This window comes from Strongylocentrotus purpuratus, unplaced genomic scaffold (genome assembly GCF_000002235.5).
Source record: "Strongylocentrotus purpuratus isolate Spur 01 unplaced genomic scaffold, Spur_5.0 spur5_scaffold_5, whole genome shotgun sequence".
Classification (NCBI taxonomy): Eukaryota; Metazoa; Echinodermata; class Echinoidea; order Camarodonta; family Strongylocentrotidae; genus Strongylocentrotus; species Strongylocentrotus purpuratus.
Window position 1 is genome coordinate 18,030,428 of NW_022145611.1, and position 22,774 is coordinate 18,053,201.

Below are 22,774 nucleotides of genomic sequence, written 5' to 3' on the forward strand. Positions count from 1 at the left end.
TAGATGTTGTGTTCACGAACGTCCATTATCGAGATATTCTGGAGAAGTTGTCCATCTGTTTGAGTAGTTGAACGTAGTTATATAAGCTTATTATACATGTTTCGTCTAATGTTTCTCGTATGGAGTTATTCATCCATATCGGTAAAAGTACCAGTATTTTGTATTGATGACTTTGGAGGATCTTGTTTAAGTCACCAATCGCTCTTTTTTCATGATGTACAGTCTATGGACTATATTAATGGAGTTTTTATGGAAACGAATGTTTGTCTGGTCCTTTGCTTAGTTTTAAAAAGGAATTTCGAACTGGCAACGCCGTTCGTGCTACAATAATTGTCCTTTTTCTTCTCGTAAACAGTTGTGAAGTTTAGATTTTGGTTCGGTTTTCTTTGAAGTAGCCTATCATTTTATATCTTATAATCCTAATTACATAATGAATTTTTTTTTAAACATGATCTAGATATGTTATGAAGTTGCTTTTCGTGGAGTGATGATGCTTAAAACCAATAGTTTCTGACTCTTTGCTTCTAGGTTGGACAAGAAGTTTATCGTTGTCTTCTAAAAGCTTTCAGGCGAGCGAAATTTAGATTTCATTCAAATCAAAGTTATTGTTTACAATCTGAGAATAAATGACATCCAGGAGCATCATCAATTTGGGAGCACTTTCCCGATCCTTTTACGATCTTTAAACAGTGTCTTCTCGCATGGGTGGAAATGGAAAGGGTCCCGCTTGATCCCCCTTTGTAGTACCACTCCTCACAAACACCCCTGGACTACAAACAACACTAGGACAATTGAGACCCTTGTTATTTAGGTCCAAATTAAGAATTGCTCTTCAAAACACATCGTGACACGAGACAAAAGATGAAGAAAAAACAGAGCATGTGGAAGCATCTTGGATATTTTTTACCTTGCTGGGATTAAGGCATTGTCCCCATCCAAGAAACGGGTCCGTCGTAAAAACAAGACCAGAATTAGGGAGTTTAAAGCCGGGATCGTTTGCACTCCCTTTCAATTTCGATGAAAAGAAGAAATAAATTTGGACACCGATACCCCTTTGAAGTGACCGCCGTCCTATTGTTTGACGATAAATTGGAATGGTGCGGCAAGAAGTAAAAACTTCCACCGCGTAACGTCGGCTTTATACCACAAATCTCCTCCCCGTAACAATCATTCTTTGATCGGTATTGGTTCTTAGCGGCACGTCCAGGTGTGACTAGACTTATCTCTAGGGATAGGGATGGGAGGCGGTTTGAAGATTGGAACCAGAATCCCTTTCGTTCCGAATAAAAGGGATTTACGTCATTGGCCAATAGACATTATCCAGGTGTGAGGATTGGAATGTAAATCAATCATGTTCGAGTTCACCAACTATAGTCCCACATCTTCTCTTCTTCATCGCAGTTTGGAGAAAGGTATTGTCAAGGAATCCTTATAAACGATCGGATTGATTATTTTCTCGTAATGATCACAAGAGTCTATCTTAGGAATGTTCCTAGGCTGTATTTACTTGCAGTAACAATACGTGTATTTTCCTGGATAATTTGCTGATTGGCTTGTTAGTTCGGTTTCGATCTTTAACCTTCCGACATCTGACGGTAGTGCATAATGAAAATATCAATCAGAATATAAGTCATAATGTTTAATTGTCCTGTGGTAAAAAAGAGTTGATTGTGAATTATGTTGTGCAATTCTAACGGAAAACTTGATGCACAAAAACCATTATCCCTAGTTTTGGTTTCAAGAATGTGCTTGAATTAAAATATTGTGTGTACCCGAACTTTTTCTAACCACGAGTACTCCTGCAGAAAATTTCTTTTCTTTCTTGGAATTCTTGTCCCTACGTTTGAATTGCGGAGTTGTTGATGCTGATGAATGGAATAGAGAGAGAGAGAGAGAGAGGGGGGGGGGGGGGGGGCGTAAAGTGCTGTAGGAAAGCATGTATTTGTTTTCGTTGTTTTTTCTTTTAAAAAAAAGAAATCGATGTGGGTATGTGTTTACTAGAGTGTGGGTGTATGTGTGGGCGTGGGCGTGTATGTGTGTATGCGTGTATGTGTGGGCGTAGGATGTGTGTTATGCGTGTGTGTGTGTGTGTGTGTGCGTGCTTATTGCTCTGTCAGCGATCTATTGGTATGGAAGAGATGAATTTATTTTTATCCCCATCTACCTCCCCATTAATGAAGGCTGCATGGAGGAGATTTCACGTGCTTTCAACTTGGGGATACTATTGAAAACGACAGGTTTAATGTGGAAGTTTGGAAAGGAAAAATAGAAGAAGATGAAAGAGAGAGGAAAGAGATAGGAGAGAAGAGGAGGAAAGGAGAAGGGAAAGGAGGGAGGGGAAAAGAAAGGAAAAATAATTAGATAAAATGGGGAACGAGGAAAAGAAAAGTACAAGCTATAAAGTATTGTGAACTATACATTGGCCAATGTGAAATGTATGGGTCAAACTAGCCTGTCAGGTATATTATGAGAGGGATCTTTGTTTAATGTATATAAATATATAGGCCTACATATTTTGTTTGTTTAGTTTTAAAGAAATGATACAAAAATTGAGAAGATTATCGTACTTTTATCAAGAGTTAATATCACACACATTTTTTGTTTTTCCTGATAATTTATGGTATATAATCGTAGTGTATATTAAATATAAAGTGAAGCCCCGGGTTTCTCATCGTTGTTGGGTATGTGGAAGGCGAGGTTTGATTTTTGTTCAACTTCGTCTCCATAATGCCTTACATGTTGAATATCGGAGATGAAGTGACAACTTTGAGTTTCTTTTTTAAAATAAAAGATTCTTCAGGCTGATGGTTTGTTTGGCAGGGCTTGTTTATTATTGCTCTGTCAGCGATCTATTGGTATGGAAGAGATGAATTTATGTTCATCCCCATCTACTTCCCCATTAATGAAGGCTGCATGGAGGAGATTTCACGTGCTTTCAACTTGGGGATACTATTGAAAACGACAGGTTTAATGTGGAAGTTTGGAAAGGAAAAATAGAAGAGAAATGATAAGAGGGAGAAAGGGGAAAAGAAGGAAGAGGGGGAAAGGAGAGGAGAAGGGAGGGAAAGAGAAGGAATAAGCGAGGAAATAATTAAATGAAGGGGGAAGGAAGAAAAGGAAAGTACCAGTTATAAGTTATAAAGTATTGTTTATGTTTACTACACATTAGCCAATGTGAAATTTTTGGGCTAAACTAGCCTGTCACGTATATGACAATGGTGTGTGTGTTTTTTTTTTTTTTTTTTTTTTTTTTTTTAAATTATTGTTCAAAAAGAGGAAGAAAAGGATGTATATACATATATACATATTCTGTTCGTTTCTTTAGTTTAAAAAAAAATGATACAAAACTTGAGAAGATTATCGTACGTTTACCAAGAGTTAATATCACACACATTTTTTTTTTTTTCTTTCTTCAGTGTATATGAAATATAAAGCGAAGCCTCGGGTTTCTCATCGTTGTTGGGTATGTGGAAGGCGAGGTTTGATTTGTGTGCAACTTCGTCTCCATAATGCCTTAAATGTTGAATATCGGAGATGAAGTGACAACATTGAAAAAAAAGGGGGATTTTTCAGGCAATTTTTTTTGTTGTTTTTTTTGCCAGAGGTTGTTCATTAATTGTTCTAACCAAAGCAATAATAATATTTTAATAAGATTGTCGCGCCAAGGGCTGTTGGTTTCAGTTCCCTTTTCTAAGCTTTGCCACTTGTGGAATAAAGGGGTTAAGTATGTGTAGGAGTGAGGTTTCCAAAATATTTCAATGGTGCCAGGTGGTGTTGTTTATTAAGGGGGCTAAAATGCTTGGGGACCGGTCCGGATACATTCCCTGGTGCTATTTCGAATTGGCAGTAGTGTTTCATCATTTGTTTATCATTTTGTGACGCATGATATGCAAATTATATAACTTGGTATTTAAAAAAAAGAAAACAAAAAGAATTGTAGCAGGATTTGTATTACAACCCTAAGCATGCATGCGTGAAGTGAGAAGAAACATTTCCCTCAAAACATGCTTAAACAGTATATTGACTATTTCATTATTTTATAACGCAAATCTATGTAAATTCAGATAGAGGGGTAAATGTATTGATGGTCTGTTGGGGATCTGTTCTCTTTCACGATTTTTAAGTACTTTGTTGTAACGCCTATTTATGCAAAACATAATATCTGGGTAACACGGCTCTTGGTATTACAATGAGCTTTATTGCAAGGTACTTTCCATAAACCTTGCTGGTCTGTTGGGGATCTGTTCTCTTTCACAATATTTAAGTACTTTGTTGTAACGCCTATATATGCAAAACGTAATATTTGGGTAACACGGCTCTTGGTATTATAATGAGCTTTATTGCAAGGTACTTTCCATAAACCTTGCTGGTCTGTTGGGGATTTGTTCTCTTTCACGATATTCAAGTACTTTGTGGTAACGCCTATTTATGCAAAACATAATATCTGGGTAACACGGCTCTTGGTATTACAATGAGCTTTATTGCAAGGTACTTTCCATAAACTCTTTTGAACGTCCGCTTTCTTTCACGATGTATATTGCAACGCCTTTATACAATGCCATAGTATCTGGGTAACGACGGCTTTTTTTAAATATTACAATGAGCTTTATTTCGATAACGCATTCTATGTAAATTCACATATCTTAGTTAATGACTGATACATATTTAAAACTTTTTCTGTAAAGTGAAAACAATTCGAGTATCTGGATAATGGTCCGATCTGTTCACCCAGCCAAAACTATTTTGTTTTAAAGCCAGGTGGTGGTGTGATGTTTTGAGAGGGAGGGACGTGTTGGGATCCGGTATGCATGCTTGCCTATCATTATGTCGGGCTGACGTTTGGTGTTCTTTCGAGTTGTCGGGAACGCCCTTTAGGAGTTTTTTTACGGAGTGCATACAAAACGATCAGGTGTGTGAGCCTATTCATTCATGGGTGAGGCTTATTATGCAAATTATAGAACTTGGTAAATGATAGCATGATGGGTTCGGTTTGCACGAACAGTTTATTAGGTTGCCGAACTGGTGTCGTTTGGGGGAATTTGGTTTATTGGGATCGTGTTTTTATTTTTAATTAGAAGGTGCGTATTGTAATTAGGTACGCGGGCCGGTCAATTCACTGTAATGCATTTTAGGAAAATCATTTAACTTAGTTATGACGAGCGGGTTCCGTAATACAATTCAAGGCATTTGTTAAGGGATAAAAGCTCTTTGTATTTTTTTTTGTTTTTTGTTTAATTAGATTACGGTTATATAACAATACAACGTATTTCTCATCGACTTGTGCAAGAAGAAATGTTCATTGGTTTATTCTGTCATTGGTCTAGTTAAATTGACAGGGAAAGGGGGAGGCTCTTGCTCTCGGATGTTTACGTACACCGAAGAGCAGATTTTGGTTGTTTTGTGTGGGGGTGTTGTGTGTGTAGTGAATATGCTTGTGTGTATGAATGCGTTGGGTTGTGTGGTACGGGGTGGATTCTGCTTGCATTTTTTTTATATAATTCGACGATAAGTATGCATATATGTTTGGCTGCAGATAGTTTTTTCTATACATTTGCTCACGGTGGAAATAGATTGTGTGGAAGTTTCTTTGGAGTTTATCGATGTAAGGTTTTGGATACAATTACACATAAAATAACATGGCAGTGAAATTATCTTTCATGACATTAAATGTTAGAGGAATAAGAGATAGGTTAAAAAGAGTGAATATTTTTGAATGGTGCAAAACTAAAAAGAATAGTATAATTTTCTTACAAGAAACATATAGTACAGTAGAGATAGAAGAGCGGTGGAAACAAGATTGGGGAGGGCCAATGTTTTTTAGTCATGGGTCAAACCATAGTAGAGGGGTTCTTATTTTCTTTTCTTATCATTTAGATTTTGAAGAAAAAAAAATTAAAGTAGATGAAGAGGGGAGATACATTATTTTTAAAGGTGAAATACAAAGGGTTAAAATGCTATTGGTTAATGTTTATTTTCCAACGAGAGATAAAGAAACTTTACAAATTGAATTTTTGAAGAAGTTAGATGAAAGTATTTTTGATCAGTGTGATCGGGACTATTTAGTTTTATTAGGAGGTGATTTCAATAGTATATTGGATGGAAAATTAGATTATGTGGGGTCAAAAACACCGGTGAAATCTCGGGTTATTGATTTGATTAAGGAATTTTTAAATAAATACGATTTAGAAGATATATGGAGGAAAAAAAATCCGAATGTAAAGCAATTTACTTTTCGACAAAATTGGCCGGTGGTGCAAAGCCGTTTAGATTATTGGTTTATACCTTGTAGTGTTGAAAAATTGGTGGGTACGTGTGAGATTTTGACATCTATTACGCCAGATCATTCTGGCGTTAGGCTAGAATTTAATGATCTTGTTGATAAGTTTGTTTTTGGGAAATCATATTGGAAATTTAACAGTAGTTTATGTATGGATAAAGATTTTGTTGAAGAGATGAATAAGGAAATACAGGAATTAAAAGCTGAATGGTCATTACAGATTTTGAATAAATTAGTATTTTGGGATTTTTTAAAGATGAAAATGAGAGAATTTATTATAACATACTCGCGGAAAAAGGCAAAAGCAAGGAGGGTTGAAATAGAACTGTTAGAGAAACAAATCAAGGATTTAGAAGGCGAACTGGTAGTGGGACCCACTAAATATATTGTTGATTGTATTGAGGAGAAAAGGGATAAACTAAATAAATTGTATGATTTTTCTCGACAGGGCATTAAAATAAGATCAAGAGCACCTTGGTTTGAAGATGGAGAAAACAATACGCAATATTTTGAACAGTTGTTAAAATCGAATAAAAGGAAAAGTGTAATTAGGGAGGTGTACAAAGAAAATGGGGAAACTACTAGAGATAAGGAGGAAATTTTAAAGGAAATTAAACTATTTTATAAAGATTTATATTCTTTAAGGGCTGATATAAATCAAAACGACCCTTTCTTTTTCAATGATATTTCAAAGTTAAATGAAGACAATAAGGAAATCTGTGAAGGTAAATTAACTAAAGATGAATGCTTGAAAGTTTTAAAAGAAATGAAATTGAATAAAACCCCGGGAAATGATGGGTTAACAGTTGAATTTTATTATACTTTTTGGCCAGCTTTGGGTGATTTGTTAGTAGAAGTATTGAATGAAACATACGAAAGGGGGGAATTAACGGCATCTCAAAAACAAGGGGTAATTACCTTAATTGAGAAGGAAGCGAAAGATACTCTCCATATAAAAAATTATCGACCCATCACGCTTTTGAATGTAGATTATAAAATTGTATCTAAAGTTCTAGCAAAAAGAATGAAAGAGGTTTTAAATGAAATAATTCATCATGATCAAGTTGGATATATAAAAGATAGAAATATTGGGGAAGCTGTACGATTGATAGATGACATGTTATTTTATTCTATGCATTATGGGGAACAAGGGAAAGGGTTTTTGTGTGCAGTGGATTTTGAGAAAGCTTTCGACTCTGTATCTCATAGATATTTATTTCAAATATTGAAATTGTTCGGTTTTGGAGATTCATTTTGCTCTTGGGTAAAATTATTGTATAAAGGGATAAGTAGTTGTGTTATGAACGGTGGTCACTCCACGGGGTATTTTGAAATAGAAAGGGGAGTAAGGCAAGGGGATCCATTATCGCCATATTTGTTTTTGGTTGCCATCGAAATTTTGGCGCATGCAGTAAGGAGGGACAACGGTATTAAAGGGATTACATTTGGAAAATCTGAAATTAGGCAAGTGTTATATGCAGATGATATGACAATATTTTTGAAGGATATTGATTCGGTTAGAAGGTTGCAATATATTTTTGAATCATTTGAAAAAATTAGTGGTCTTAAAGTGAATAAAACAAAGACACATTTTATGTGGATGGGTGAGGATGAGAACAAACCTGATAGGCCTTTATTTGGAAATTTGGTTAAGGAAATACATATTTTAGGGGTTAGTTATTCATTAGATCGAAGTTTAAAAGATGATTTGAATTATAAAGAAATTCTAAGTAAAATAAAAAAATTGCTTGTATGGTGGAAACAAAGAGATTTAACTATTATGGGTAAAATACATTTGCTAAAAACTTATGCGCTTTCAAAATTAAATTATATTTCATCTCTCGTTATTGTCCCTCATTGGGTATATAAAGAAGTTGCAAAAATTTCATTTGAATTCATATGGAGGGGGAAAGATAGAATTAAACGGGCAATAATGTATCAGGATTATGACTTTGGAGGATTAAGAATGATTAATTTTGAAATGTCCGTTAAAATACAGCGCATAATGTGGATAAAACGTCTTTTATATGGAGAGAAAAGTTTGGGATGGAAATTGTTTTTTGATCATTGCTTACAGTTTGTGGGTGGTAGATTTATTTTTTTATGTGATTATGATTTAAACAAGATTAAACTCGTTTTAGATATTCCACCATACTATATGGAAATGTTGCAAGCATGGCAAGAGACAAGTAATTTAAGATATTTGGAGGGTTATATTAATCCAATTATTTTTAATAATCAGAATATATGTATAAATGGAAAAAGTATATTTGATAGATACTTGTTTGAAAGAGGGATTGTTCAACTGAATCATTTGGTTGAGAAAGGTCATGTTAAGCCTGTTAAATATTTTATGAACCTCGGTATGAAAGGTAATAATTTGCTTATGATTATTGATATTTATGATGCGATACCCAGGTTATGGAAGGATGATTCAGGGTTAATAGAATTCCTCGAGGTTGATTTGATAAGCTTTAATACTTATTTCCATATTTCTAGTAAAAAAATACAGTTTGTGGATGTGGGTTCAAGAACAATCTATGATTATTTCATCAAAGCACTGCAACGAACGTATGATTTGCAGGTAAGGGATGGGCAAAATGATTATGATTTTATAGATAAAGAATTAAAAGAAATATTTGTTAGACCAAGAATTACTATACTCATTAGAAAACAACGTGAATTTCAATTTAAATTATTGCATGGAGCCATATACACTAATGAGCATCTTCATAGATTTGGTTTTGTTGGTGATAATTTATGTTCGTTTTGTAAGCAGGAAATAGAAACATACAAACATTTATTTTTATCTTGTGGGAGCGTTCAAAGGTTATGGCAGGCTTTAATACAACTTTTTGAGTTAGATGAAATTAAAGATTTAGAATGGCGAGATATATTTGTTGGGTTGGTAGGTAGTTCATATAGAATAAAAATGTGTAATACTATCATTTTCATGGTGAAGTATGTAACATTTATGTCAAGATCGGGGGGGGGGGGCGAGTACTAACTTTAGAAAAGATGAAAAAAAGCATTTTTAAGTATAGGGATGAGGAAAAGAAAATAGCAATTAAAATGGGAAAGCTAGGATCACATTTTTTAAAGTGGGAGCAGCTTAAGATTAATTAAGATTTGCTTTCTTCTCCACCGTGAGCTTGTTAAAAGCGTAACTCGATTTTGCGGCCTGGATAACTTATTTAGTATATTTTTCTTAAGTTGAGAATGTTGGCAGACATCCACTGAGTGAGTACTGTGTGTGTGGGGGGGGGGGGGGTGGGTGGGTGGGTGGGTGGGTGAGTATGTGTGTGAGTGGGTGAGTATGTTTGTGTGATAGAGGGTGAGTATGTCTGTGTGATGTAGGGGGCAGGGAGGGGGCAGGATTGTTTCAGTAAAATTATCTCCAGATTTGTTTTTTTTTGTAATATATAAGTAAATAACATTTACAATTGACATATTATGTTTAGGTACTTATACGTTTACTTTGTTGCTAAGTTATATTATACTGCAAATAAGTTTGTGTTTAATTATGTTTATGTAAAAGCATCAATATTGAACACGTTTATTTTATTCAATTGTATGTCATGATTTGTATTACACATCTGGAGAAATAAAACAAAATTGTTAAAAAAAAAAAAAAAAAAGTGTGTGGTCCTGATACAGATACAATGTGTACAGAACGAATAAAAAATGGGACTGAAAATGTACGAGGATACTATCTTTTAATGATTGATATTGCCTTAAAGGGCAACTACTTTAAATAAAAGCAGACAAAATCAGACAAACCAATAAAAAAAAATTGAGCAAAATCGGATAACTAAGCAAGTTGAATTAAAGCATTCGATTAGCATGATGAATAAGGTATTAGAAGAATATGCTGAATTATTAACCGTATCAGACATCTGAGCAGGGCAATTTTTAAATGGTATTGCCCTCAAGGTTTTGATGGATAAGTCACCAAAATTACAATAAGTTAGTCCGCGCAGAAAAGTCAATGGGATTTTGTGTGTAATTTGGCGGGCAATATAGGTTATATAGAAAACCAATGCGCAAATATTTTACCCCGCTCAGAAGAGTCAATGGGATTTGTGTGTAATTTGGCGGGCAATATAGGTTATACAGTAAGTCAATGGACAAATATTTTAGCCCGCTCTGAAAAGTCAATGGCAAAATGCGTGTTAAACTAGTGCGCAATAATGTAGTGCCAGTTGTAATTTACATCGCGCATCAGCTATTGTAATTTACATCGCGCATCGTGTATTAGAAAATGCGCACTTTGCGCGAACTCCATTGTGACGTAACAATCACACCCTAGGCAAACTGTTTGCAGTGTATCGAAAATCTGTCAAACACTGGATGAACAGTGCTGGTTTGACAATGTTTTTGCAACTTCTAATGCTAGGAAACCCTGTGTAGCCTACATAATTTAAGAGTATAAGATAGTAAGAGTTTCTTGTTTGCTCTAGATGTCTGATGTGGTTAATAATAGTAATATTGACTGCCTAATTCAGGGCAATACGACTTGTCATATATCACCCTCACCTTCGGTTCGGGCGATATATGTCGTATTGCCCAGAAGGCAGTCAATATTACTTAAATATCTTAACCCAGAAAGGCCGGGCTATTTGAGGTCTTAGTACGGCCGGGGGCCATTATGGCCCCCCCCCTTAAGATCTCGGCCGCGAAGCGGCCGGTCGTCGCGAAAATTTGCACGCATGTCAAGTGAAGTGTAAAGAAAAATATGATAATTTCAATTTTTTGAAAAATTCATTCATTTGCATATTTATGGTAATTTATGCAAATATAGTCATAAAAATCACATTTTTACCCATAAATCATATATTATTCATATTTAAGCATTCTTTTTAGCTACATATATTCATTAGACCATTTTGAATAATAATACAACAAAACAATTTGGAAGAGCCAGCTTATTCCTTATGTTATCCCTTGTTTTGATAATTTCTTATGTATTTCATTGTTTTTTTTACTTATGTAATTCATTATTTTTGTTGTTTTATTTCATTTCTTACTACATTTCAACTATTTTGACTCCCAAAACAACCACCTAAACTTTAAATAAGACCCAATTACCCTTGTTTGATCTGTTTTTAGGAAAAATGACTTTTCAATATGTTTTGTACACAAATCACGAAAATGAGCGATTTTCGGGCTGACATGCAAAGACAAAAGGTCACGTGACCTTGTAACCGTAGGTCCGATTTTCAAAAAAAAATCTTTTAAAAGTTGCGCAACACTCGAAAGAAAAAAGTCAGCGAGCGACGGGGCGCCATCCATATGTGTTCCCGAGCAATCAGAAAAATCGTGGAGGGGGAGGGGGGCATAATGCCCCCCCGGCCTTATTAGGGTTAATAGAATCTGAGAATTCTTTTGTTATTGCTGTAATATAACTTTATACACGAACCCCATGATTGGCATCTAATTTCTGTATTAAATTTGGAAATCAAGAAATTCTAGCCTCTCATGATATTCAATATTGATTACAGTCATAAGCTAATAATTGCATCATTTTCTGAAGCGTATTCGCTGTCATGGCTTTTCAGAATTGTACATTTTTAGTTAAATGTTTAAAAACCTAAGTATACTATGCCTTTCTAAAATGCATCTGAATTGTTCTCTTAGGCTGATAGTAAGTTTACTGGGTTGTATGAGATTTAAATATAAGGGTTCGTTCACATACTGCCTCGCTTAAAGATGAATACAAGTCTTACATTTTATAAGGCCTTTCTTGGAGTCAGGTTTCTTGGTTGCTTAGGAATTATAGCACATCAGGTAACTAACTAAACCTTACCCAAGCTTTCTCTTTAACAGTGTTCTTGCCTTCTACTCACAAACGTTCCCACCCAAATAGACTTTAGAGATTAGTGACAAAAGGCAACCACTTTCCCATCGGCCCGGCGTTTCAAAATCAAACAGACTTGTATATGGCCGAGTCAAAAGGATAACACAAGAACCTCTTAATGTGAAGACCAAACTTAAGCGATCGCAAAGTTGTCTTAGTAATTACACTCAACACGTAGAATGAAGGAGACATGGTGAGTGTGTACATTGCTAATTCGCTAACACCATTTTGGCCCTCTTGTTCTCCATCTCGTGTTGGCACAATTTCCAGTGGTGCTCCACATTCTTGGAGGACACTTGTTAGGCTTGGTGTGATGGTCCGAGAAGGACAAACATCAAAAAGAAGTTTAGCTGATGTAAATCAAGATGTAATCAGCATGCAGCTAATTGATTGAATACATTTCCAATCTCACTTAGATAGGTATCCTTTCAGGTTACTCTTATAGATGTTTCGATCAATGCCTATGCATTGGCCGAAACATCGTTTAAAGTCTAAAGCTTTAATATTTGATATCATTATTATAAATTGTCAATCATTATTATCATCATTATTTCTTCTTTTTACGATTATTGTTATTATTATTATCATCATCATCATCATCATTATCTTTGTAATGGATGTTTTTTCTCGCACAATTTGTATTTCACATGGTTTTGATAACTAAATTAGTGAAATAAAGTTGGACCCGCCTTTCAATGGGGTATCTGTTATTTTAAAAGTAATAATATCACGAATTTCTGAGTGGTCTTGCCGTCTAAAATGGAAATCTATAAATCTATAAATGTATTGAAAATAAAAATTTGATCATGTTTTTCCGAAATGATTACGACATCTAAAAATAATATAGATATTATTAGAGGTGACTGAATTTCGGAATTTTTTTCTTACTTTTTATATAACTATTAGAGTATGAATATGACATTGTGCTACGTTATGTTTATGGCATTCTTAGTGTAGTTTTTACCACCTTCCCATGCTTTCCAAATTGCAGTTTGTTACATCTCATAACTATTTTCATATTTGTTACCGCCATCTTCAGTGTATTCTTTACTGCGATGGCCTCACAATCTTTAACGTAATTAACCTCCACCATAACCAAAATAATCACTTTGCGATCTCTACATTTTTTTTATCATTCAGCATCACCGTCATCATCATTAACACCATCAACTTAGTCATCAACAACATGATTATCATTAACAATGATGTCATTGTCATCAACACCAATATGAACGTCATGTCAACTCTATCAATACTATCATTATTCTCATCATTTTTAGCAACATTATCAACTTCGTCAACCTTAAAATCATCATCATCATCATCGTCATTATCATCATTTTTATCCTAACCAACATCATCACCATAGCCAATAAACTCTTCGATAGTTAAAAACAAAGGACAATTGAAACATTAATCATATTTTCAGTATATACAAGTTTGCTTTTTATTTCTAATATCTTTGGAATCATTCTCATAACGTCGCATATCTTTCAATACTGATCAAATATTCAAGAAAATCAATTGCTGTAGTTCTTGTTCGAAACAAGTCTGTTTTCTCCACACATGTACAAAATAAATAAATGTTTTAATATGATACACCTCATAATAATTGATATCCCATTTCACCTAAATATACAGTTACGACCATTGGACACATATCTTGATACATCTAATCTTGCACTGTTTCTAATAATCTATTAGACTAAAGAATACAAATCAATGAATATTTCATACAAATGCTATCTTTGTCATGACAAAACTTGCCGGTGAAATACACAGACACATATACGGCCATTTATATTAAAATATCTGGACCTCTAGCATAAACAAATCTTTAAAAGAAGGGACAGATATCTTTTTGTTTAAATAAGGATACATGATACGCCCGTAAAGCATAAGTGTTGTCAAAGTTTCAAATTTAGCAGCATATTAAACAATTTCAATTTCAGCCATTTACCACAGGTTTCAATATAAGACTTGTTTTCCCCGTTCCAATTAGGTTTATACTTAAATATCAGAAATTTTTACAAACTGAAGTTCAATACTTTTTGAGGAGAAAACATCATATAAAATTTCACAAGAGATCTACTACAAATTACTTGTTTTTATATAGCTAGTGATCTTGGTGTTGAAATGACTCCTTTTCAAACATGCCTTTAAGTCATTCTTGAAAATTGTTTTGATAATTTCATATAGGCCTAACCCTTTTTTAGATTGTTACATGGCATAGTTTTTACCGTGAAAATAATGATTTTGATCGTTGTGCCATGAGCATATACCGTGGTGTTAGGTCACGTTGGCACGTGACTAACTACGTCATATCTTTTCCGTTCACAACGCTGTAAATATGATCTGTGAAGGAGTACAGAAATCACGATATGTTACGTCACCATATACGTACATACCTTGAATTTTTTTGCCGAGCTTTCAATGTACATCTTTATATCATGGGGTATTAACATTTGGATGTGCAAGAAAATCTGAAAATAGTATAGGCCTACATTATAAAAAATATAGAACTTGATTAAAATGTATCGGTTAACAAAAATACAAGAAAGTAATCAAAACGATAAGGATGAACAAATAATTATGTTGATTTCATCAAGCATAATATTGACAATTTATGCATAGTCATCAAAATAATAATAATGATAACAACAAAAAAACTTTTACCTTGTCATAAACTTTATAGTCAGAAAAGGGTGAAACCAGTGACTAACTGCAATATTATATGAATGGCAAATGATTTTGAACAATCTTATGTCAAGGAGTACTTCTATTATATTCTGTAAAAGGCCGGTACATTCAGAGGGAGATTCACATTAATGTTCAAGGTTTGACAAAATGTCTCTTTCTTGGTTAGATTTCAAGGATTCGTTAGTTATATCCATTACCAATGATACCGTATTTGAAATGGAAATTGTCACTCGTAATTTCATGAATGAAAAGGAAAACAAGGAAATACTTTCAAGCAAATAAAGGCGCTTACCAAAATTGATATACGTCAACTTTTCGAACTTTAATCCCACTAAAATATTACATAACAACAATGTAAAATTGCTTTCCAAAAGCTCGAGGACATGGCCAGAAATTTGTAAATTTAACTTGAGGCAATTTACCTAATAATAAATTAAGCATTGTGTATCTTGCCAAAAGCCTTTCAACTGGCTTTGAACTAGTACTACATTTCAATGTTCCATTTTCATGGTATATTTTCTTTGGTATAATGTAGAGTTTATCATGATGTTAGACATCACAAATCGATCGTTCTCAAGATACAGTTCAAATGATCTCATTCGTGTACCGTATATTCGCTCATATTATCATGTTAGTAAAAAGATGTTTTTCCACTTGACTTCTCTATCCACTTTCACAGAGCATGTATTTCAGTAGTAACCGACTTAACTTGTAAGGGACCAGTTACAATTTTTTTAAATTTGCATGACTTATCGCGATAACACTTGATATCGCATCATGATATCATTTTCTGTATGTTACATCCTCTCTCTCTCTCTCTCTCTCTCTCTCTCTCTCTCACTCACACACATACCTCATCATCTTGCTTGATATCGATGACTCCGATATTTGTCCATATTGGTTTGATCATTTATCAAATTTGTAAAACAAAAAGTTGAAAAATTATTATTTCATTTGAGGTCCTTCAAGGAAATCTCATGAGCAGAGTTTTTGAGTCTTAAAGGATAATTTCTGGTGTCTCACCACGCCCATGGTTGTGCCATTGAACCTGTATACTGCATGTTGTTAGCCATCGACATGTTACTAAATGAGCTGTAGTTACTATTGTATGGTGCGGTCACTGTTGAATAGCTACAAGGTGACGGGTAATGTTGCATGTGTTGTAGAGATTGTGGCGCCGTCACGGCGGCCGAGGACGCTAGCATCGAATCTTGGTGGTGGTGATGGTGATGATGGTGGGACTTTGCCGCTGCTGACATACACGCTGATGCTGCAGCCGCTGCTGCTGCTGCTGCTGCTCCATGTGTGCCCATGTTGGCCCCATTCATACCACCCAGGCCTGCATTGCAGGGTTTGCCGTCCCTCACCAGGACTGGTACGGCAACGCGTCTCGGAGAAGGTAACGGATTCAAGTCCAAGCCTTTCTCCTGGCGGGCTCGCTTCAGCTTGTAGCGGTGGTTCTGGAACCAGATCTTGACTTGCGTCGGCGAGAGACGGATAATGCTCGCCAAGTGTTCCCTTTCTGGTGCTGATAAGTATCTCTGCTGTCGGAATCGCCTCTCTAGCTCGTAAGTCTGGGCTTTGGAGAACAGGACGCGTCGCTTTCGTTTCTTGGGTGGGTCACCTGATGATGGCGATGACGTGTCGCGACTCGCCGAGTCCCCGTCCTTGTCAGAAGCAACGGAATCGAGGTCGTCATCGTCATCTTCGTGAACCTGAGCGGATGCCGTAGTGGAAGTCGGTGATGTGGCGATGGATGAGGTGCTGTTGTGAGATACCGAGTTTTGTGCCAAAGCTGCAAAGAAAAAGAAAACGATAAAGAGAAAATGTTAATGTCACAAGCGAAAGCAATGCCACTCCCTGCCCTCAAAAAGTCCTGATAAAAATGCCATGATAAAATGTAAAATTCTGTATCCATCATGCAAGCCACACATTTCTTTAACAGAGCCAAATCCCTACGTGTATACATCTTGTCTTTACTAGATCGTCTGATAAAGAAACTAGGTTTCAGTAAGAACACATATCTTCACCCTTAGCATTGCAATTGATGTAAAGTTTACTCTATGATAAGCCCAATGAGAGGGCAAGTGCAATGAGTGGTCTGTCGTTCTGTTAGCTTTAATTGCCACAATACAAACAATATTATGATGATCATGGGGGGAATAAAGACTGCAATTTTAGGGTCATATGGGCTCGTCAATAGCAAAATAAAAAAGGGTCTGTTTTTACAGAGGTTACCTCAACTTTCAGTCTTTTCTCACCCCGAGTCCCCCCGGTGTAAAAGCATAATTAGTTGACTTATACTGGACTATGGACACACACTTCGCATTTCATATCGTGCTAAAGGTTAGGTTGGTATGGTGATAATATTCGCGGAAAATTGTCAAATTATCATGTGAGCGGTTGATATTTTATCAAACATACGTCTGAGTTACCAACCACAATGTACATGCCTTTTTACAATCCTGTGGTATAGGTATTACGTGATTGACTTCCATAATGGTATTACAATAAACAAGTATGCATGAATTCGAATAAACACTGTTTATTTCAATATATAAAATGGAACCACGATTACCTCAAATATCATTTACATTCCGGAAGCGTGTACGGACCAGCAAATTATGCGGTGCTCGATCAAATAATAATTTTGGATTGTGTGAATATATCAATAAAATTCAAAGATTTATCGTGTTTGATAGTAATTTTTGAAATGATAACGCATGATGATGATGAGTATTAGTAGTATTAGTAGTATTATTTTCATCATTATTATTATTTTCATCATTATTATTATTTTCATTGTTCTTTTTGTTATTATTATTATTACGTGATCATCATTAGATGACATTTACAATTACCTTTTTAATAATGATTGTTTGTTTCTTTGGACATCCCAGTTTCAGCTGTATTCAATACTTCAAATTATTGTCTGTCAAATCATTGTGATTACGATAAGGCATGACAGAGAGATTGAAGATTTTTTTGAATAAAACAATGATTTAAAAAAAAAAAAAAATTAGAACTACTAAATCAAATTCGCGCTTTTATTTCCCACGAACGAATCCTCCATCAAATGAATTTAACCTCATATGCGACCAGGTATTCTCTCAACTAATTTGCTATAAATCGACCTCCTAAACGGTGTTTGTAGGTCATTAATTTTGGTATGCGCCTACACGACAACGAATGGTACTCGTTTAACTACACGATTACCTCTCAGCTGGAGAAGTAATTAGCTTTTAGTATTGTGGATTAATTCTGTCAGTGTAGACACCGTGTTTCTCGTCTTAATCTGAAGATGCAGTGTTTCTGGTCTTTACCTAAAGATACTGAACCATCACTACGGACAATATATTTTTCACTAAACGATTGATATTCTTTTAATCAGCTATGAATGCTTTGATCCCCTGTGAATTTTAGAACTAAGAATTTGTAATGAAATTTTTGAGAATATTATTGCTATACATGTAAGTGTATCCCTTTCAAAAATGAAGTAAAGTAAAAAATAAAGTAAAGAGTAAAATGGTCGTTTATACATTATCAGCATCATTATCAAAGCGCGCCACCACTTTGAAAACTTAAGCGTCTTATATATTTTTGATGAATAAAAACAAGATATTAATGTTTATATTTTGTTCTCTAAGGCAACATGAATTTAGGCGATTTAAGTCATTCAACATTTCTCATTACCTTTAAGACAATACTATTTACAAGCAGGATGATAATTACGAATATACTGAATATAAAAATGTAAACAGGGTAGAGTACACCTTGGTTCCGTACACCGCATGACATTAGACCCAGTTTTCACTAGACCCTGCACCTGTTGCGAGGTGGTCCTACATTAAATATAATCTGCGTCTTTATCAGACAAAACAGTGGTAGTTTGACCAGTAATGGAAGGAGGACAACAAGATAATGATATGAATCGTGATAGATTGAGGGCCAAGGTGTGAAAACAGGGCACGGTAGACGAGGGCTAATGACACTTCTCAGGATTAAGTCCTGTTTGAGCTAAAGATTAGAATGATATTGAGACGTCCCGGTGAATAATATTCTATTTTTCTCTCTTCTCTTGCATTTGCGTCCTTGTCTTTCGGGTATTTTGAAGAAGGTGTGAACAAGTTAATTGATCGGGGCGCAGTGACTGGCAGCGTTTGACTCCGGGAATAAGGCAAAAAGTGCACCTGCGATGTATTTACATTAGGGTTATTAATCATGTTTGTGTACATTCGTGTGCATGTCAACGCATTAACATGTCGCATGTGCAGTAAAACGCATCTTTATCGTAAAAGTCATACCGTTATGATGAAATCGAAGGTATTTGTAGCTTAAGAGTAACAAATTACTAAATCGGCTAAATGATACTCGATGAAAATGGAAACGTAAACTAAAAGTAAATATGTGGACCCTGACAATATCCTGGCAATATATCACGTTAAAAAAAAAATGATATTAACGTTAAATTTCCAATTCAAATATCTTCTGAATATTACAACGACACCTCAAGTTTATTATCTCACAAACAGCTATCCACAGATTCGTTGTATAAGAATAACAAATCCTATAAATATTATAAAGAGTTAATAACATGTTCATAATATGTATGCATGTCTATAAAATATATCGCAATAAAATTTGAATCGATGCGATCTTTTAATCTGAGCAAAGGTCATTTGCGTTTGCGTGAATAAACTCCGAACTATTTTTAATAATTTGTTATAAATACAGATCTTTCTAGATAGGCAGAGATTAACATTATTTCCGGGATTTTCATCTGTAATGGCAATTAAAATAATGTGTGTAATTATGTTAAAAGGCGTTTAGCAAAGAGATTTCCAAGCTTTCTAAAAATAAATAATGGTTGAATTGTGCAAAACATTACCTATATTGCACAGCTTCGAGTAAAATTATACCAACAGAGAAACTTCTCGCTAATATTTCTTTTTTTGTCAACTACAAGCTGTTTATTTGTTTGGCTAATAGATAATATATTATTGTCATGAATATATCCTCATTTTTTTTCTATTTCCTATTCGTTGCCCACAGCGATTTATTATAGACGTATTTATCCTTATTGATGTCGCAACTTATTCTTTCTTGTATACATAAAATGGTAAACGAATTTATAATACCAACGTATCCATTGACCACAGATTTCCATTCTTTAGTTTTGTTCTAATTTGCATTAGGTTGATTAGGTATTATAATTATAATTATATTATAATCTTGATTAGAGCAATGGCGCAATACATTGACTTCGTCTTTTACCTAGACGTGTTGGCTTTAAAAAGCAACCACAAAAAAAAAGTAATTGAAGAAAAAAAAAGAGATTATGACAATGCATAGGAAATGACTTACCAAACACTATAATTGTATTTACGTCGATGTTGAGACGAAATAAAACAACAGTGTCTGTCTGCATATTTAAAAAAATTGTGTGTAGGATTACGTATTTTAACCCAACTTATATGATTTACACACAAATATACGCAAATTAGAAGAAATTAAAGGCAGATGAACTCACATGAATAATGCACTGCATCGCCCCCTTGAGTTTGAAGCCATCTGGTATAGGGATTGTCACTCTGGTCGTAGATCGAATCCACACCCGTCTGTCCAGAGACCACCCCTGTGTCCGCTCGACCAACTCCACCACCACCTGTTGCCTGATCAGTCCCGTTATGCATCGTCTGTTTCAATGCTTCCATCTGTGAGTCTGTAAGGAATGCCTTGTCGAGCGGGAGACCGGTGATCGGGTGAGTCGCTACGCTGACCCCCGCCGCGGCGGCGGCAGCGACGGCAGCGTGTGGTAGATCCAAGATGTCTTTGACGGAAAAGCTCGTCTTGGCGGCATTCATCGCCGCATCCGTGTCTTCGAGGATGGCGGAGTTGAGAAGCTCCGCCGAGAAAAGTTTAGCGTGCTTGTTGGCGCTCTGAAGCTGACCAACGGAAGCGAAGTCCAGGGCCTGGCTATTCATGTAGGCGTGTCGGCTAGGGTGGAAACCAGGAGAAGAAAAGATATAACCAGAGTCTGGTTTAGTTTGGGGTGATATCACAGACATTTAAAAGAAATTCAATCTCTTTTAGGCGATGAAAAATCAACATTCATACAGGTATCCGTCAGATCGAAGTTAATAACAGTAATCCTGCACCATCCACTTAGAAAACATCTAATATGTATCCGCACAGTGAGTATTAGATCAGGTTCACGTTGAATACATGCGCTAATTAAGTTGCGGTGTTGCAAAGAAAAAAAAATCGAGTGTGATGAGGATGAGAATACAGGCGAGGGTAGCCGAAATGAGAGAGCTTTGGAGCTGATTTGTGAGAGACAGTGCGAACGCCACTAGCGCTGAAGGTAAAGTGTCACCAAGCTACTACGATAAGATATGACTCGGTCCATCGGCTGAATGGTTCAGAGAAACCCCCTTTGGTAATATCAGAGGCGACGAACTCTATCGGCAAACAACACACACACTCACACATTAACCCATACACACACACACGCGCACCCTCATTGGCAAATTAGACGTGGAGCTGCGATAATGGGCTATGTGGGTATACGCACGCACGTTATTCGCTCGAGTCAGGGGTAAATAAAAAAGAGGTACCAATGGCACAGTGACCGAGTGAAGGGGCGTGGCCTATGGGGGCTAAGACGCCACGAAACTTACTGCCGGTTTAACTTCATATTCCGTTGTAGATGTAGAAATATAAATAGTTATAAACATTTTTCATTTCAATTTCTCATATTGAAGATGACAACAAAAAGTATAGGCTTATCTAAGATTCACATGTCTACAAAATCTTACTCCTTATAAATCTTTTTTGTAAGTTATCACCTATCTAAAGTTTTAATATGGCGGACCAAGGAGTCTAAAATCAACCTGATTACACATCAGTATTCATATTAATAATTTTGTTTTTCCATATTGGTTGGTTTAAGTCAATTAATTCATTCAAATGGTGTGGTTACTTTAGTAACCATTTTGAGAAAAAATTGGCCTATTCACGTTGATGAACTGATAAAAAAAAAACGATATTAAAGAGAATATGTAAGTATTTCTACACCTCTTCGATCACCTTTATCGAATCCCCTAAATATGATAACGACTAGATAAAAAAAGTGTCTTTTTTTCAGTCAAGAAACAATTTTACCATATTTGAAAGTAACATTTTCTGTGTGAAAAACAAAAAAAGTTAAACAGCCTATTCTATTATTCAAAGAATGATTTTGATAGCAATATATTACAGTGGAAAGACGTTATGTTTTTTTCCTTTGAAAAGGGGGTACACTTTGACGTATTTTGGAGAAGAAAATACCGATGAAACAGTCATGATCTAAAGTGATGAGAAGGGGATTAACACGAACATTTACTGAAAAGAAAACAACTATCGACCGGATCCCGTGTCTCATAATACCAGTTCGGCATAATTGGAAAGTTCCAATTTGCATAAATGACCAAGGTCTCTGCGAGATCTCGTGTTCGTGCGAAACCAAAACACCGAGGAGCTTAAGTGCCCTTTTTTTCTTTTAAGAAAACAGGGTGAAACTTTGTTCCACCACCTGGTTTGGGTGACGTGGAGGTATCTATAGGAGGGGATATAATCATGATAATTACCAAAGAAAAACTATCTCTGCTCAAAACAAAACCTGTTTCCTTTCAACAAAATGCAGGTGTGCGCAGTGATATCCCTCTGTGTCAACTAGTTATTGTCACAAGAAGCGTTTAAAGATGATCAATAATTCTTTCTTACACATGTCAGTTAGAAGCACATTTAATTTTAATACACCCTACCGATGTTAAACTAAATGAAAACAAATACAAAAAACTGTTGCTGGTACTCATTAAAATTTGCATCTGATAATTCAGTATATTGTTTTTTTGTATATCCTCAGTGTGAAATCACCACCTGTTCGTTATTGTCATTTC

At 35.4% G+C, this 22,774-nt stretch overlaps 1 protein-coding gene and 1 long non-coding RNA gene across 2 annotated transcripts; both read right to left on the minus strand.

The window, feature by feature from the left end:
* Window positions 1-3,397: 3,397 nt before the first annotated feature.
* On the minus strand, window positions 3,398-4,548 carry LOC115929768. The gene is made up of 2 exons (XR_004066719.1): window positions 4,504-4,548; window positions 3,398-4,221 (listed from the first exon to the last, which is right to left on the minus strand). It is a non-coding gene; the product is annotated as an uncharacterized LOC115929768 (long non-coding RNA).
* Window positions 4,549-15,360: 10,812 nt separating this feature from the next.
* On the minus strand, window positions 15,361-21,205 carry NK2.2 (NK2 homeodomain protein; the record flags this gene model as incomplete). Its single annotated transcript, NM_001129811.2, is given in 2 exon segments — window positions 15,361-16,629; window positions 20,365-21,205. Coding segments are annotated over 2 exon segments (1,314 nt in total). The 5' UTR covers window positions 20,903-21,205.
* Window positions 21,206-22,774: the final 1,569 nt, after the last annotated feature.